Consider the following 14,539-nt stretch of genomic DNA (forward strand, 5'->3'; position numbering starts at 1 on the left):
GGCAGTGTTTGCATGCGTGTATTGTGTAGTTGTGAGTACCTGAGACAGTAGCAGGCAGTGTTTGCATGTGTGTATTGTGTAGTTGTGAGTACCTGAGACAGTAGCAGGCAGTGTTTGCATGTGTGTATTGTGTAGTTGTGAGTACCTGAGACAGTAGCAGGCAGTGTTTGCATGCGTGTATTGTGTAGTTGTGAGTACCTGAGACAGTAGCAGGCAGTGTTTGCATGTGTGTACTGTGTAGTTGTGAGTACCTGAGACAGTAGCAGGCAGTGTTTGCATGTGTGTATTGTGTAGTTATGAGTACCTGAGACAGTAGCAGGCAGTGTTTGCGTGTTTGCATGTGTGTATTGTGTAGTTGTGAGTACCTGAGACAGTAGCAGGCAGTGTTTGCATGTGTGTATTGTGTAGTTGTGAGTACCTGAGACAGTAGCAGGCAGTGTTTGCATGTGTGTATTGTGTAGTTGTGAGTACCTGAGACAGTAGCAGGCAGTGTTTGCATGTGTGTACTGTGTAGTTGTGAGTACCTGAGACAGTAGCAGGCAGTGTTTGCATGTGTGTATTGTGTAGTTATGAGTACCTGAGACAGTAGCAGGCAGTGTTTGCGTGTTTGCATGTGTGTATTGTGTAGTTGTGAGTACCTGAGACAGTAGCAGGCAGTGTTTGCATGTGTGTATTGTGTAGTTGTGAGTACCTGAGACAGTAGCAGGCAGTGTTTGCATGTGTGTATTGTGTAGTTGTGAGTACCTGAGACAGTAGCAGGCAGTGTCTGCATGTGTGTATTGTGTAGTTGTGAGTACCTGAGACAGTAGCAGGCAGTGTCTGCATGTGTGTATTGTGTAGTTGTGAGTACCTGAGACAGTAGCAGGCAGTGTTTGCATGTGTGTATTGTGTAGTTGTGAGTACCTGAGACAGTAGCAGGCAGTGTTTGCATGTGTGTATTGTGTAGTTGTGAGTACCTGAGACAGTAGCAGGCAGTGTTTGCATGTGTGTACTGTGTAGTTATGAGTACCTGAGACAGTAGCAGGCAGTGTTTGCATGTGTGTATTGTGTAGTTGTGAGTACCTGAGACAGTAGCAGGCAGTGTTTGCATGTGTGTATTGTGTAGTTGTGAGTACCTGAGACAGTAGCAGGCAGTGTTTGCATGTGTGTATTGTGTAGTTGTGAGTACCTGAGACAGTAGCAGGCAGTGTTTGCATGTGTGTATTGTGTAGTTGTGATTACCTGAGACAGTAGCAGGCAGTGTTTGCGTGTGTGTATTGTGTAGTTGTGAGTACCTGAGACAGTAGCAGGCAGTGTTTGCATGTGTGTACTGTGTAGTTGTGAGTACCTGAGACAGTAGCAGGCAGTGTTTGCATGTGTGTATTGTGTAGTTATGAGTACCTGAGACAGTAGCAGGCAGTGTTTGCGTGTTTGCATGTGTGTATTGTGTAGTTGTGAGTACCTGAGACAGTAGCAGGCAGTGTTTGCATGTGTGTATTGTGTAGTTGTGAGTACCTGAGACAGTAGCAGGCAGTGTCTGCATGTGTGTATTGTGTAGTTGTGAGTACCTGAGACAGTAGCAGGCAGTGTTTGCATGTGTGTATTGTGTAGTTATGAGTACCTGAGACAGTAGCAGGCAGTGTTTGCATGCGTGTATTGTGTAGTTGTGAGTACCTGAGACAGTAGCAGGCAGTGTTTGCATGCGTGTATTGTGTAGTTGTGAGTACCTGAGACAGTAGCAGGCAGTGTTTGCATGTGTGTATTGTGTAGTTGTGAGTACCTGAGACAGTAGCAGGCAGTGTTTGCATGTGTGTATTGTGTAGTTGTGAGTACCTGAGACAGTAGCAGGCAGTGTTTGCATGTGTGTATTGTGTAGTTGTGAGTACCTGAGACAGTAGCAGGCAGTGTTTGCATGTGTGTATTGTGTAGTTGTGAGTACCTGAGACAGTAGCAGGCAGTGTTTGCGTGCGTGTATTGTGTAGTTGTGAGTACCTGAGACAGTAGCAGGCAGTGTTTGCATGTGTGTACTGTGTAGTTGTGAGTACCTGAGACAGTAGCAGGCAGTGTTTGCATGTGTGTATTGTGTAGTTATGAGTACCTGAGACAGTAGCAGGCAGTGTTTGCGTGTTTGCATGTGTGTATTGTGTAGTTGTGAGTACCTGAGACAGTAGCAGGCAGTGTTTGCATGTGTGTATTGTGTAGTTGTGAGTACCTGAGACAGTAGCAGGCAGTGTCTGCATGTGTGTATTGTGTAGTTGTGAGTACCTGAGACAGTAGCAGGCAGTGTTCGCATGTGTGTATTGTGTAGTTATGAGTACCTGAGACAGTAGCAGGCAGTGTCTGCATGTGTGTATTGTGTAGTTGTGAGTACCTGAGACAGTAGCAGGCAGTGTCTGCATGTGTGTATTGTGTAGTTGTGAGTACCTGAGACAGTAGCAGGCAGTGTCTGCATGTGTGTATTGTGTAGTTGTGAGTACCTGAGACAGTAGCAGGCAGTGTCTGCATGTGTGTATTGTGTAGTTGTGAGTACCTGAGACAGTAGCAGGCAGTGTTTGCATGTGTGTATTGTGTAGTTGTGAGTACCTGAGACAGTAGCAGGCAGTGTCTGCATGTGTGTATTGTGTAGTTGTGAGTACCTGAGACAGTAGCAGGCAGTGTCTGCATGTGTGTATTGTGTAGTTGTGAGTACCTGAGACAGTAGCAGGCAGTGTTTGCATGTGTGTACTGTGTAGTTGTGAGTACCTGAGACAGTAGCAGGCAGTGTTTGCATGTGTGTATTGTGTAGTTATGAGTACCTGAGACAGTAGCAGGCAGTGTTTGCGTGTTTGCATGTGTGTATTGTGTAGTTGTGAGTACCTGAGACAGTAGCAGGCAGTGTTTGCATGTGTGTATTGTGTAGTTGTGAGTACCTGAGACAGTAGCAGGCAGTGTCTGCATGTGTGTATTGTGTAGTTGTGAGTACCTGAGACAGTAGCAGGCAGTGTTTGCATGTGTGTATTGTGTAGTTATGAGTACCTGAGACAGTAGCAGGCAGTGTTTGCATGCGTGTATTGTGTAGTTGTGAGTACCTGAGACAGTAGCAGGCAGTGTTTGCATGCGTGTATTGTGTAGTTGTGAGTACCTGAGACAGTAGCAGGCAGTGTTTGCATGTGTGTATTGTGTAGTTGTGAGTACCTGAGACAGTAGCAGGCAGTGTTTGCATGTGTGTATTGTGTAGTTGTGAGTACCTGAGACAGTAGCAGGCAGTGTTTGCATGTGTGTATTGTGTAGTTGTGAGTACCTGAGACAGTAGCAGGCAGTGTTTGCATGTGTGTATTGTGTAGTTGTGAGTACCTGAGACAGTAGCAGGCAGTGTTTGCGTGCGTGTATTGTGTAGTTGTGAGTACCTGAGACAGTAGCAGGCAGTGTTTGCATGTGTGTACTGTGTAGTTGTGAGTACCTGAGACAGTAGCAGGCAGTGTTTGCATGTGTGTATTGTGTAGTTATGAGTACCTGAGACAGTAGCAGGCAGTGTTTGCGTGTTTGCATGTGTGTATTGTGTAGTTGTGAGTACCTGAGACAGTAGCAGGCAGTGTTTGCATGTGTGTATTGTGTAGTTGTGAGTACCTGAGACAGTAGCAGGCAGTGTCTGCATGTGTGTATTGTGTAGTTGTGAGTACCTGAGACAGTAGCAGGCAGTGTTCGCATGTGTGTATTGTGTAGTTATGAGTACCTGAGACAGTAGCAGGCAGTGTCTGCATGTGTGTATTGTGTAGTTGTGAGTACCTGAGACAGTAGCAGGCAGTGTCTGCATGTGTGTATTGTGTAGTTGTGAGTACCTGAGACAGTAGCAGGCAGTGTCTGCATGTGTGTATTGTGTAGTTGTGAGTACCTGAGACAGTAGCAGGCAGTGTCTGCATGTGTGTATTGTGTAGTTGTGAGTACCTGAGACAGTAGCAGGCAGTGTTTGCATGTGTGTATTGTGTAGTTGTGAGTACCTGAGACAGTAGCAGGCAGTGTCTGCATGTGTGTATTGTGTAGTTGTGAGTACCTGAGACAGTAGCAGGCAGTGTCTGCATGTGTGTATTGTGTAGTTGTGAGTACCTGAGACAGTAGCAGGCAGTGTTTGCATGTGTGTATTGTGTAGTTGTGAGTACCTGAGACAGTAGCAGGCAGTGTTTGCATGTGTGTACTGTGTAGTTATGAGTACCTAAGACAGTAGCAGGCAGTGTTTGCATGTGTGTATTGTGTAGTTGTGAGTACCTGAGACAGTAGCAGGCAGTGTTTGCATGTGTGTATTGTGTAGTTGTGAGTACCTGAGACAGTAGCAGGCAGTGTTTGCATGTGTGTATTGTGTAGTTGTGAGTACCTGAGACAGTAGCAGGCAGTGTTTGCATGTGTGTATTGTGTAGTTGTGAGTACCTGAGACAGTAGCAGGCAGTGTCTGCATGTGTGTATTGTGTAGTTGTGAGTACCTGAGACAGTAGCAGGCAGTGTTTGCATGTGTGTATTGTGTAGTTGTGAGTACCTGAGACAGTAGCAGGCAGTGTTTGCATGTGTGTATTGTGTAGTTGTGAGTACCTGAGACAGTAGCAGGCAGTGTTTGCATGTGTGTATTGTGTAGTTGTGAGTACCTGAGACAGTAGCAGGCAGTGTTTGCATGCGTGTATTGTGTAGTTGTGAGTACCTGAGACAGTAGCAGGCAGTGTTTGCATGCGTGTATTGTGTAGTTGTGAGTACCTGAGACAGTAGCAGGCAGTGTTTGCATGCGTGTATTGTGTAGTTGTGAGTACCTGAGACAGTAGCAGGCAGTGTTTGCATGCGTGTATTGTGTAGTTGTGAGTACCTGAGACAGTAGCAGGCAGTGTTTGCATGCGTGTATTGTGTAGTTGTGAGTACCTGAGACAGTAGCAGGCAGTGTTTGCATGTGTGTACTGTGTAGTTGTGAGTACCTGAGACAGTAGCAGGCAGTGTTTGCATGTGTGTATTGTGTAGTTATGAGTACCTGAGACAGTAGCAGGCAGTGTTTGCGTGTTTGCATGTGTGTATTGTGTAGTTGTGAGTACCTGAGACAGTAGCAGGCAGTGTTTGCATGTGTGTATTGTGTAGTTGTGAGTACCTGAGACAGTAGCAGGCAGTATTTGCATGTGTGTATTGTGTAGTTGTGAGTACCTGAGACAGTAGCAGGCAGTGTTTGCATGTGTGTACTGTGTAGTTGTGAGTACCTGAGACAGTAGCAGGCAGTGTTTGCATGTGTGTATTGTGTAGTTATGAGTACCTGAGACAGTAGCAGGCAGTGTTTGCGTGTTTGCATGTGTGTATTGTGTAGTTGTGAGTACCTGAGACAGTAGCAGGCAGTGTTTGCATGTGTGTATTGTGTAGTTGTGAGTACCTGAGACAGTAGCAGGCAGTGTTTGTGTATTGTGTAGTTGTGAGTACCTGAGACAGTAGCAGGCAGTGTCTGCATGTGTGTATTGTGTAGTTGTGAGTACCTGAGACAGTAGCAGGCAGTGTTTGCATGTGTGTATTGTGTAGTTGTGAGTACCTGAGACAGTAGCAGGCAGTGTTTGCGTGTTTGCATGTGTGTATTGTGTAGTTGTGAGTACCTGAGACAGTAGCAGGCAGTGTTTGCATGTGTGTACTGTGTAGTTGTGAGTACCTGAGACAGTAGCAGGCAGTGTTTGCATGTGTGTATTGTGTAGTTGTGAGTACCTGAGACAGTAGCAGGCAGTGTCTGCATGTGTGTATTGTGTAGTTGTGAGTACCTGAGACAGTAGCAGGCAGTGTTTGCATGTGTGTATTGTGTAGTTGTGAGTACCTGAGACAGTAGCAGGCAGTGTTTGCATGTGTGTATTGTGTAGTTGTGAGTACCTGAGACAGTAGCAGGCAGTGTTTGCATGCGTGTATTGTGTAGTTGTGAGTACCTGAGACAGTAGCAGGCAGTGTTTGCATGCGTGTATTGTGTAGTTGTGAGTACCTGAGACAGTAGCAGGCAGTGTTTGCATGCGTGTATTGTGTAGTTGTGAGTACCTGAGACAGTAGCAGGCAGTGTTTGCATGTGTGTATTGTGTAGTTGTGAGTACCTGAGACAGTAGCAGGCAGTGTTTGCATGTGTGTATTGTGTAGTTGTGAGTACCTGAGACAGTAGCAGGCAGTGTTTGCATGTGTGTATTGTGTAGTTGTGAGTACCTGAGACAGTAGCAGGCAGTGTTTGCATGTGTGTATTGTGTAGTTGTGAGTACCTGAGACAGTAGCATGCAGTATTTGCATGTGTGTATTGTGTAGTTGTGAGTACCTGAGACAGTAGCAGGCAGTGTTTGCATGTGTGTATTGTGTAGTTGTGAGTACCTGAGACAGTAGCAGGCAGTGTTTGCATGTGTGTATTGTGTAGTTGTGAGTACCTGAGACAGTAGCAGGCAGTGTTTGCATGCGTGTATTGTGTAGTTGTGAGTACCTGAGACAGTAGCAGGCAGTGTTTGCATGCGTGTATTGTGTAGTTGTGAGTACCTGAGACAGTAGCAGGCAGTGTTTGCATGTGTGTATTGTGTAGTTGTGAGTACCTGAGACAGTAGCAGGCAGTGTTTGCATGTGTGTATTGTGTAGTTGTGAGTACCTGAGACAGTAGCAGGCAGTGTTTGCATGCGTGTATTGTGTAGTTGTGAGTACCTGAGACAGTAGCAGGCAGTGTTTGCATGTGTGTACTGTGTAGTTGTGAGTACCTGAGACAGTAGCAGGCAGTGTTTGCATGTGTGTATTGTGTAGTTATGAGTACCTGAGACAGTAGCAGGCAGTGTTTGCGTGTTTGCATGTGTGTATTGTGTAGTTGTGAGTACCTGAGACAGTAGCAGGCAGTGTTTGCATGTGTGTATTGTGTAGTTGTGAGTACCTGAGACAGTAGCAGGCAGTGTTTGCATGTGTGTATTGTGTAGTTGTGAGTACCTGAGACAGTAGCAGGCAGTGTTTGCATGTGTGTACTGTGTAGTTGTGAGTACCTGAGACAGTAGCAGGCAGTGTTTGCATGTGTGTATTGTGTAGTTATGAGTACCTGAGACAGTAGCAGGCAGTGTTTGCGTGTTTGCATGTGTGTATTGTGTAGTTGTGAGTACCTGAGACAGTAGCAGGCAGTGTTTGCATGTGTGTATTGTGTAGTTGTGAGTACCTGAGACAGTAGCAGGCAGTGTTTGCATGTGTGTATTGTGTAGTTGTGAGTACCTGAGACAGTAGCAGGCAGTGTCTGCATGTGTGTATTGTGTAGTTGTGAGTACCTGAGACAGTAGCAGGCAGTGTCTGCATGTGTGTATTGTGTAGTTGTGAGTACCTGAGACAGTAGCAGGCAGTGTTTGCATGTGTGTATTGTGTAGTTGTGAGTACCTGAGACAGTAGCAGGCAGTGTTTGCATGTGTGTATTGTGTAGTTGTGAGTACCTGAGACAGTAGCAGGCAGTGTTTGCATGTGTGTACTGTGTAGTTATGAGTACCTGAGACAGTAGCAGGCAGTGTTTGCATGTGTGTATTGTGTAGTTGTGAGTACCTGAGACAGTAGCAGGCAGTGTTTGCATGTGTGTATTGTGTAGTTGTGAGTACCTGAGACAGTAGCAGGCAGTGTTTGCATGTGTGTATTGTGTAGTTGTGAGTACCTGAGACAGTAGCAGGCAGTGTTTGCATGTGTGTATTGTGTAGTTGTGATTACCTGAGACAGTAGCAGGCAGTGTTTGCGTGTGTGTATTGTGTAGTTGTGAGTACCTGAGACAGTAGCAGGCAGTGTTTGCATGTGTGTACTGTGTAGTTGTGAGTACCTGAGACAGTAGCAGGCAGTGTTTGCATGTGTGTATTGTGTAGTTATGAGTACCTGAGACAGTAGCAGGCAGTGTTTGCGTGTTTGCATGTGTGTATTGTGTAGTTGTGAGTACCTGAGACAGTAGCAGGCAGTGTTTGCATGTGTGTATTGTGTAGTTGTGAGTACCTGAGACAGTAGCAGGCAGTGTCTGCATGTGTGTATTGTGTAGTTGTGAGTACCTGAGACAGTAGCAGGCAGTGTTTGCATGTGTGTATTGTGTAGTTATGAGTACCTGAGACAGTAGCAGGCAGTGTTTGCATGCGTGTATTGTGTAGTTGTGAGTACCTGAGACAGTAGCAGGCAGTGTTTGCATGCGTGTATTGTGTAGTTGTGAGTACCTGAGACAGTAGCAGGCAGTGTTTGCATGTGTGTATTGTGTAGTTGTGAGTACCTGAGACAGTAGCAGGCAGTGTTTGCATGTGTGTATTGTGTAGTTGTGAGTACCTGAGACAGTAGCAGGCAGTGTTTGCATGTGTGTATTGTGTAGTTGTGAGTACCTGAGACAGTAGCAGGCAGTGTTTGCATGTGTGTATTGTGTAGTTGTGAGTACCTGAGACAGTAGCAGGCAGTGTTTGCGTGCGTGTATTGTGTAGTTGTGAGTACCTGAGACAGTAGCAGGCAGTGTTTGCATGTGTGTACTGTGTAGTTGTGAGTACCTGAGACAGTAGCAGGCAGTGTTTGCATGTGTGTATTGTGTAGTTATGAGTACCTGAGACAGTAGCAGGCAGTGTTTGCGTGTTTGCATGTGTGTATTGTGTAGTTGTGAGTACCTGAGACAGTAGCAGGCAGTGTTTGCATGTGTGTATTGTGTAGTTGTGAGTACCTGAGACAGTAGCAGGCAGTGTTTGCATCTGTGTATTGTGTAGTTATGAGTACCTGAGACAGTAGCAGGCAGTGTTTGCGTGTTTGCATGTGTGTATTGTGTAGTTGTGAGTACCTGAGACAGTAGCAGGCAGTGTTTGCATGTGTGTATTGTGTAGTTGTGAGTACCTGAGACAGTAGCAGGCAGTGTTTGCATGTGTGTATTGTGTAGTTGTGAGTACCTGAGACAGTAGCAGGCAGTGTTTGCATGTGTGTATTGTGTAGTTGTGAGTACCTGAGACAGTAGCAGGCAGTGTTTGCATGTGTGTATTGTGTAGTTGTGAGTACCTGAGACAGTAGCAGGCAGTGTTTGCATGTGTGTATTGTGTAGTTGTGAGTACCTGAGACAGTAGCAGGCAGTGTTTGCATGTGTGTATTGTGTAGTTGTGAGTACCTGAGACAGTAGCAGGCAGTGTTTGCATGTGTGTATTGTGTAGTTGTGAGTACCTGAGACAGTAGCAGGCAGTGTCTGCATGTGTGTATTGTGTAGTTGTGAGTACCTGAGACAGTAGCAGGCAGTGTTTGCATGTGTGTATTGTGTAGTTGTGAGTACCTGAGACAGTAGCAGGCAGTGTTTGCATGTGTGTATTGTGTAGTTGTGAGTACCTGAGACAGTAGCAGGCAGTGTCTGCATGTGTGTATTGTGTAGTTATGAGTACCTGAGACAGTAGCAGGCAGTGTCTGCATGTGTGTATTGTGTAGTTGTGAGTACCTGAGACAGTAGCAGGCAGTATGGCTTGTCCCACCAGGCCTTGCTGCAGCAGACTGGGCTCATACTGGCCCGTGAGCACTGGGTTCGCTGGGATGTAGATGTTGGGATCTGAGCTGGGGGTGTGCAGTAGAGTCTGAGCCTCCTGAGCCTGAGGAGTGCACTGGTCCTGCGGTGGTCTCTCGGTGCCGGCGCTCCGCTTGGCCTTGCGATCCGAGGGCCTGATGTGACCCTGGATGTGGGTCTTGCGGTGGCCAGATGTGCGGAAGCGCAGCTCACAGAACGGGCACTTGAAGGGTTTGGAGCCGGTGTGCAAACGCATGTGGACCTTCAGACTGCCCTTGGTGGAGAACGACGTGTTGCACATGTGACAGCTGAACAGCTTCTGCCCTGCACACACACACACATCGGACTTTAAAGAGGCGGGAATACAACAAGGCTGTTGCTGGAGCAGATGTGTACATTTTCTGAAGAACATTTAAGTGGTGCTTGGTTGTGCAAAAAATAAATGCCATGGTGTTTGAGTGGTTTCTGGGTATTGCTGTGTGTTTATGAAGCTTTTCTGAGAGGTACATTGCTACGCAGTTGCTATGGTATTCTGGGTGGCATCTACAGTAGGTAGTCTCTGTCTTCCTTTAATGCATGTTATAACACCGTGTCCTAAGCAGACGTGATGCCGTGACTAAGGAAAGCAAGACCGTTCAATGTAAACAAGAACGCTGTGGTTTTTGACTGATTTGATTAAGAGTGCAGTGCGCCTGCAGAGACTCCGCCCACACTCTCTTCTGATTGGCTGTGGTTTTTGATTGATTTTGTCACTTCTGGTGTGGACAGACGTTTAACTGCTTGTCGCTGGAATCATAGCGCATCATGTCTGGTTAGGGCACAGTGTTAGTTCCCTTTCGAGGGAACTCACGCTGCGTCAATGAAGTTTTTGGGAACACCCCTGCTTGATTGCGTCTGAAGCACATGTCAACTCAGTCCAATGGCGAGAGTGAGCATCACGGCGGGTGACGTCACGACTAGGAAAGGATAAAAGCACATCCGGTCTGACCGGCATTAGCTTCTGTGCCTCGGCAAGCGCTCTATGTTGAAACTGTCTGTCCTTTTCATTGTTGTCTTGTCACAAGCATCTATATATCATTATGCCGAAAGATATCTACAAGTTGTGTGCTTCTCCCTGCCCGCGCTATTTAACGGGTGGGGATACACACAAACTTTGCGTGATGTGTTTGGGAACAGAGCATGCTATGTCAGCCTCTGAGGCTTCCCCTTCACACGCTACGCTCCCGCCTGTCACTTTTCGAGGAAAGTGACCATGCTCGCGATCCTCAGGGATCCGGACCCAGCATTCTTGGGGATCGCAAATGGATCTCTCGGTGGGGTTACAGACGGGCCCCGCCCTTTCTCTTGCCTTACCCGGGGGATCCAGCACTCTCTCGCCGGTGTCGGAAGCCTGCCCAGCGGCTTCTTCCGCCCGGGGTGAGAGCCCAATGCTTCATTGCTCTAGTTCTGAGAAATTAGATGTACTGAGCATTGAAGACGACAATAAGGGGGAAGAGGATTCACCACCTCTTTCCCCAGCATATGAGGAGCTGGTGAAGGTGACCAGGCATCAATATCGGGTGCTTCCATTCGGTCTAGCTCTATCACCCCGCAAGTTCACGAAGTGCGTAGATGCAGCTCTGGCCCCGCTCAGGCTGCAGAGCATATGCATTCTGAACTATATCGTCGATTGGCTGATTCTAGCGGAATCTGAGCAGTTGGCCGTTCGGCATAGAGATGTCGTCCTGTCACACATGCAGAAATTGGGGTTGAGACTCAATGCCAAGAAGATTGTGCTTTCTCCACTACAGAGAACCCCTTCCCTTGGTGTGGTCTGGGATCGCCCGCTCGTGTAGCTGCTATACTCACAGCCACGGAAGAGTTAAAGCTAGGCCAGTCACGCACTGTGAAACAGTTCGAGAGATTGTTGGGCCTCATGGCAGCGGCATCCAATGTGATACCCTTTGGCCTGCTGTACATGAGGCCCCTGCAGTGATGGCTGAGAACCAGAGGTTCTCCCCGAGGGGAAACCCACTTCGTATGATCAAGATCACGCGGCGGTGTCTCCGTGCCTTGGCTATATGGAGGAAACCTTGGTTCCTGTCCCAGTGTCCAGTGTTAGGAGCTCTTTACCATCGAGTTTCGCTCTCGACAGATGCTTCCCTTACCGGCTGGGGAGCGGTAATGGAAGGCCGCTCAGCTCAGGGTCTTTAGAGGAGTCATCATCTTTCGTGGCACATAAACTGCCTGGAGATGATGGCGGTCTTTAATGCATTGAGACACTTCCTCTCAGACATGAGAGGCCATCACGTGCTTGTCTGTACAGACAACACATCGGTGGTCTCTTACATAAATCATCAGGGGGGTCTGCGGTCGCGTCCACTATGCAAACTGGCACACCAGATCCTCCTGTGGTCCCTAGGGAAGCTGCTCTCCCTGAGGGTAGTGTATGACCCAAGGTGCCAGAATATAGGAGAAGACACCCTGTCGAGGCAGGGGCTATTTCTCTTGCTTATGAGTCCTCTGGCCAGCCGTCACCTTTGGTGGTCAGAGCTCACTCTACTAGGAGTATGGCGCCTCTAAAGCCTTTCCTACAAGAGGTGTGTGATGCAGCGGGCTGGGCTTCCCCGCTCACATTTGTGAGGTTTTATAGCCTGGACCTGGATGCTGTCCCAGGGTCTCAAGTGCTTATGACTCAGTTGCCAACAGTTTCTCATAACAGGCAATTGTACGTACGCGTTTGGGTATTATCGTTCCCAAAGTGTCATTGACGCAGTGCAAGTTCCCTCGAAAGGGAACGTTTCAGGTTACGACTGTAACCCTAGTTCCCTGAGAAGGGAACGAGACGCTGTTACTTCCTGCATCCCTGTGATCGACTTGCTTCGGCTAATTCGAAGCTAATGCCGGTCAGACCGGATGTGCTTTTACCCTTTCCTTGTCATGACGTCACCCACCCGTGATGCTCACTCTCGCCATTGGAATAAGTTGACATGTGCTTCAGATGCAATCACGCAGGGGCGTTCCCAAAGCATCATCGACGCAGCGTCTCGTTCCCTTCTCAGGGAACTAGGGTTACAGTCGTATCCTGAGACGGTTTATCATCCACCAGGTGAAAATCACTAAGAAAAGAAATAGCTATCTTCAACAAACCACATTAATTGGTACATTTTAAAAAATATATATTTTTGAAATTAAGTTGTTTTTCAAAGATTATTGGAATGTTTAAAAAGAAAAATCTATTTTATTCTTTCTACTTCAAAATGTAATGTTTAATTCAATGTGTTTATGTTTATTTTAAAAACGACGATGCACATTAATGGACATGAGCACTTGCGTCCATCATGTAAATGTGCCATATTTAACCATACAGGATCATTCTCATCTGCAGTCCCTGGTAGGCTGACAGTAAGAAAAAGAAAAGAAATAAAGTTGTATAAATACATCTGCCTACAATTACTAAAACTATGGCATGACCATATGGTACATAAAACACTAAAGCGTCATGTTCCAGTAAACATAAACAGAAGCATATTGGCAGAAAAAATACAAACAAAATTACTACAAATAATCAGACAGAAAACAAGCCATTTCTCCAGATTATAACAACACAGGATTCAATGTGACACTTGCTGTTTGTTTGCAATTATTTGTGAAATTTAAATCTTTTTCAGTGTATTATTCATGTCTGCAGAACAGCCAGTATTACATGCTGAAGTTATAGCAAGTATAATTAACAGTGATGATCAACTTCACCAGGCAATATAAACACAAACACAGATCTAAACGCACCTGAGTGAGTCTTAACATGACAGTCCAGAGTGGACTTCACCGTGAAACTCTTCCCACACTCATCACACTTGTACGGTTTCTCGCCGGTGTGTATCCGGATGTGTCTGAAAGATGAAAAACAGTGTGTGTTCTGGGCTACTGTTAGGACAGATGTACAGTCAAACCGACATGTATTCAGACTCCTCCAACATTTCTCACATTATCAGTTTATTCACTATAGTTTAGAAAATGGTAATAAAATATGAGCAGAACTCGTTTACTTTACAGAACTCGAATATGTCAGTTTACTTTATTTTGCTCTCCTCACTTACATAAATGAACTATAGTGTCCTTATCACACTAGTGAAACACATCAAAAATGGTCTCTGGTGTCTGACTAATGTTTGGTGTGCCTGTACATCGACAGATGGAGATGTGCAATGAGCCGTCACAGATGTGCTCAGATGTTCAGAGGTGATTATTACCTGACCAGGTCGCTGGGCTTCTTGAAGCTCTTCGGACAGTACTGGCAGCGGTTGGCGAACTTCGGCTCTATGTTGAGCTCCACACACTTGTCTTTGACCTCACTGATGCGGTCTCGTTCGGCAGCCGTCTGGGCCAGAACCTTCTCTGAGAGACTGGGCTCGTCGCGCGGGTCTCTCTTGGCTAGCTCTGCTGTCTGCTCTTCTGTTAGCGTGATGATGCCGATGCGGTTCCTCTTCGGCCCGGAGCGATCCGACCCGTCCTCCTCCTCCTCTCCGGCCTCGTCGCTCTCCAGAACTAACATCAGCCAAGTCAGCTTTATTTAGACAGCACTCTTTACAACACAGAGTGTTTCAAAGCAGCTTTACAGAGGTAACAGGAGAATAATGCAACAAAGTTTGTTTCCAGAAGAAAACAGCGTCATATTCCAGCTTAAGTAAGTTCAGTGATGGTTCAGTTTAGTTGTAAAAAAGTTATTAATTTAGTTAATTTATATATAGCCGTTCTGGAGAAAACAGTGATGTCATCGTTCAGCTCGTTTTTTCCCAGCGTTGTATTGCTGCTTAGACTCATCTCTTTATCATCCAGCTGTGCTCCTGGAAGCATGTCTTTATTGCATTGAAATATTTAGCAAGTATTTCGTTAAATACTGTGTTTAGCACTATGTTTTCAATTCGGTTTTATATATATATGTGGTAACACTTTACAATAAGGTTGATTAGTTAACATTAATGTATGAACTAACATGAACTAACAATGAGCAATACATTTGTTACAGTATTTATTCGTCTTTGTTAATGTTAGTTAATAAAAATACATCTGTTCATTGTGTGTTCATGTTAGTTCACAGTGCATTAACTAAAGTTAAATACAACCTTT

The 14,539-nt window shown here is 46.1% G+C and overlaps 1 protein-coding gene across 5 annotated transcripts in view; it reads right to left on the reverse strand.

Annotated features, from left to right (window-relative positions):
- znf236 (zinc finger protein 236) overlaps positions 1 to 14,539 on the reverse strand; it is a 92,517-nt gene that overhangs the window by 29,492 nt on the left and 48,486 nt on the right. For all 5 annotated transcript variants that reach the window (XM_084088201.1, XM_084088200.1, XM_084088202.1 and 2 more), the window contains 3 exons: positions 13,663 to 13,957; positions 13,199 to 13,302; positions 9,368 to 9,754 (listed from right to left, as the gene is read on the reverse strand). In XM_084088201.1, coding sequence (XP_083944327.1) covers positions 9,368 to 9,754; positions 13,199 to 13,302; positions 13,663 to 13,957 — 786 coding nt within the window. The remainder of the gene's footprint in view (positions 1 to 9,367; positions 9,755 to 13,198; positions 13,303 to 13,662; positions 13,958 to 14,539) is intronic.

Source organism: Abramis brama (assembly GCF_963993115.1).
Source record: "Abramis brama genome assembly, chromosome: 17".
Taxonomy (NCBI): Eukaryota; Metazoa; Chordata; class Actinopteri; order Cypriniformes; family Leuciscidae; genus Abramis; species Abramis brama.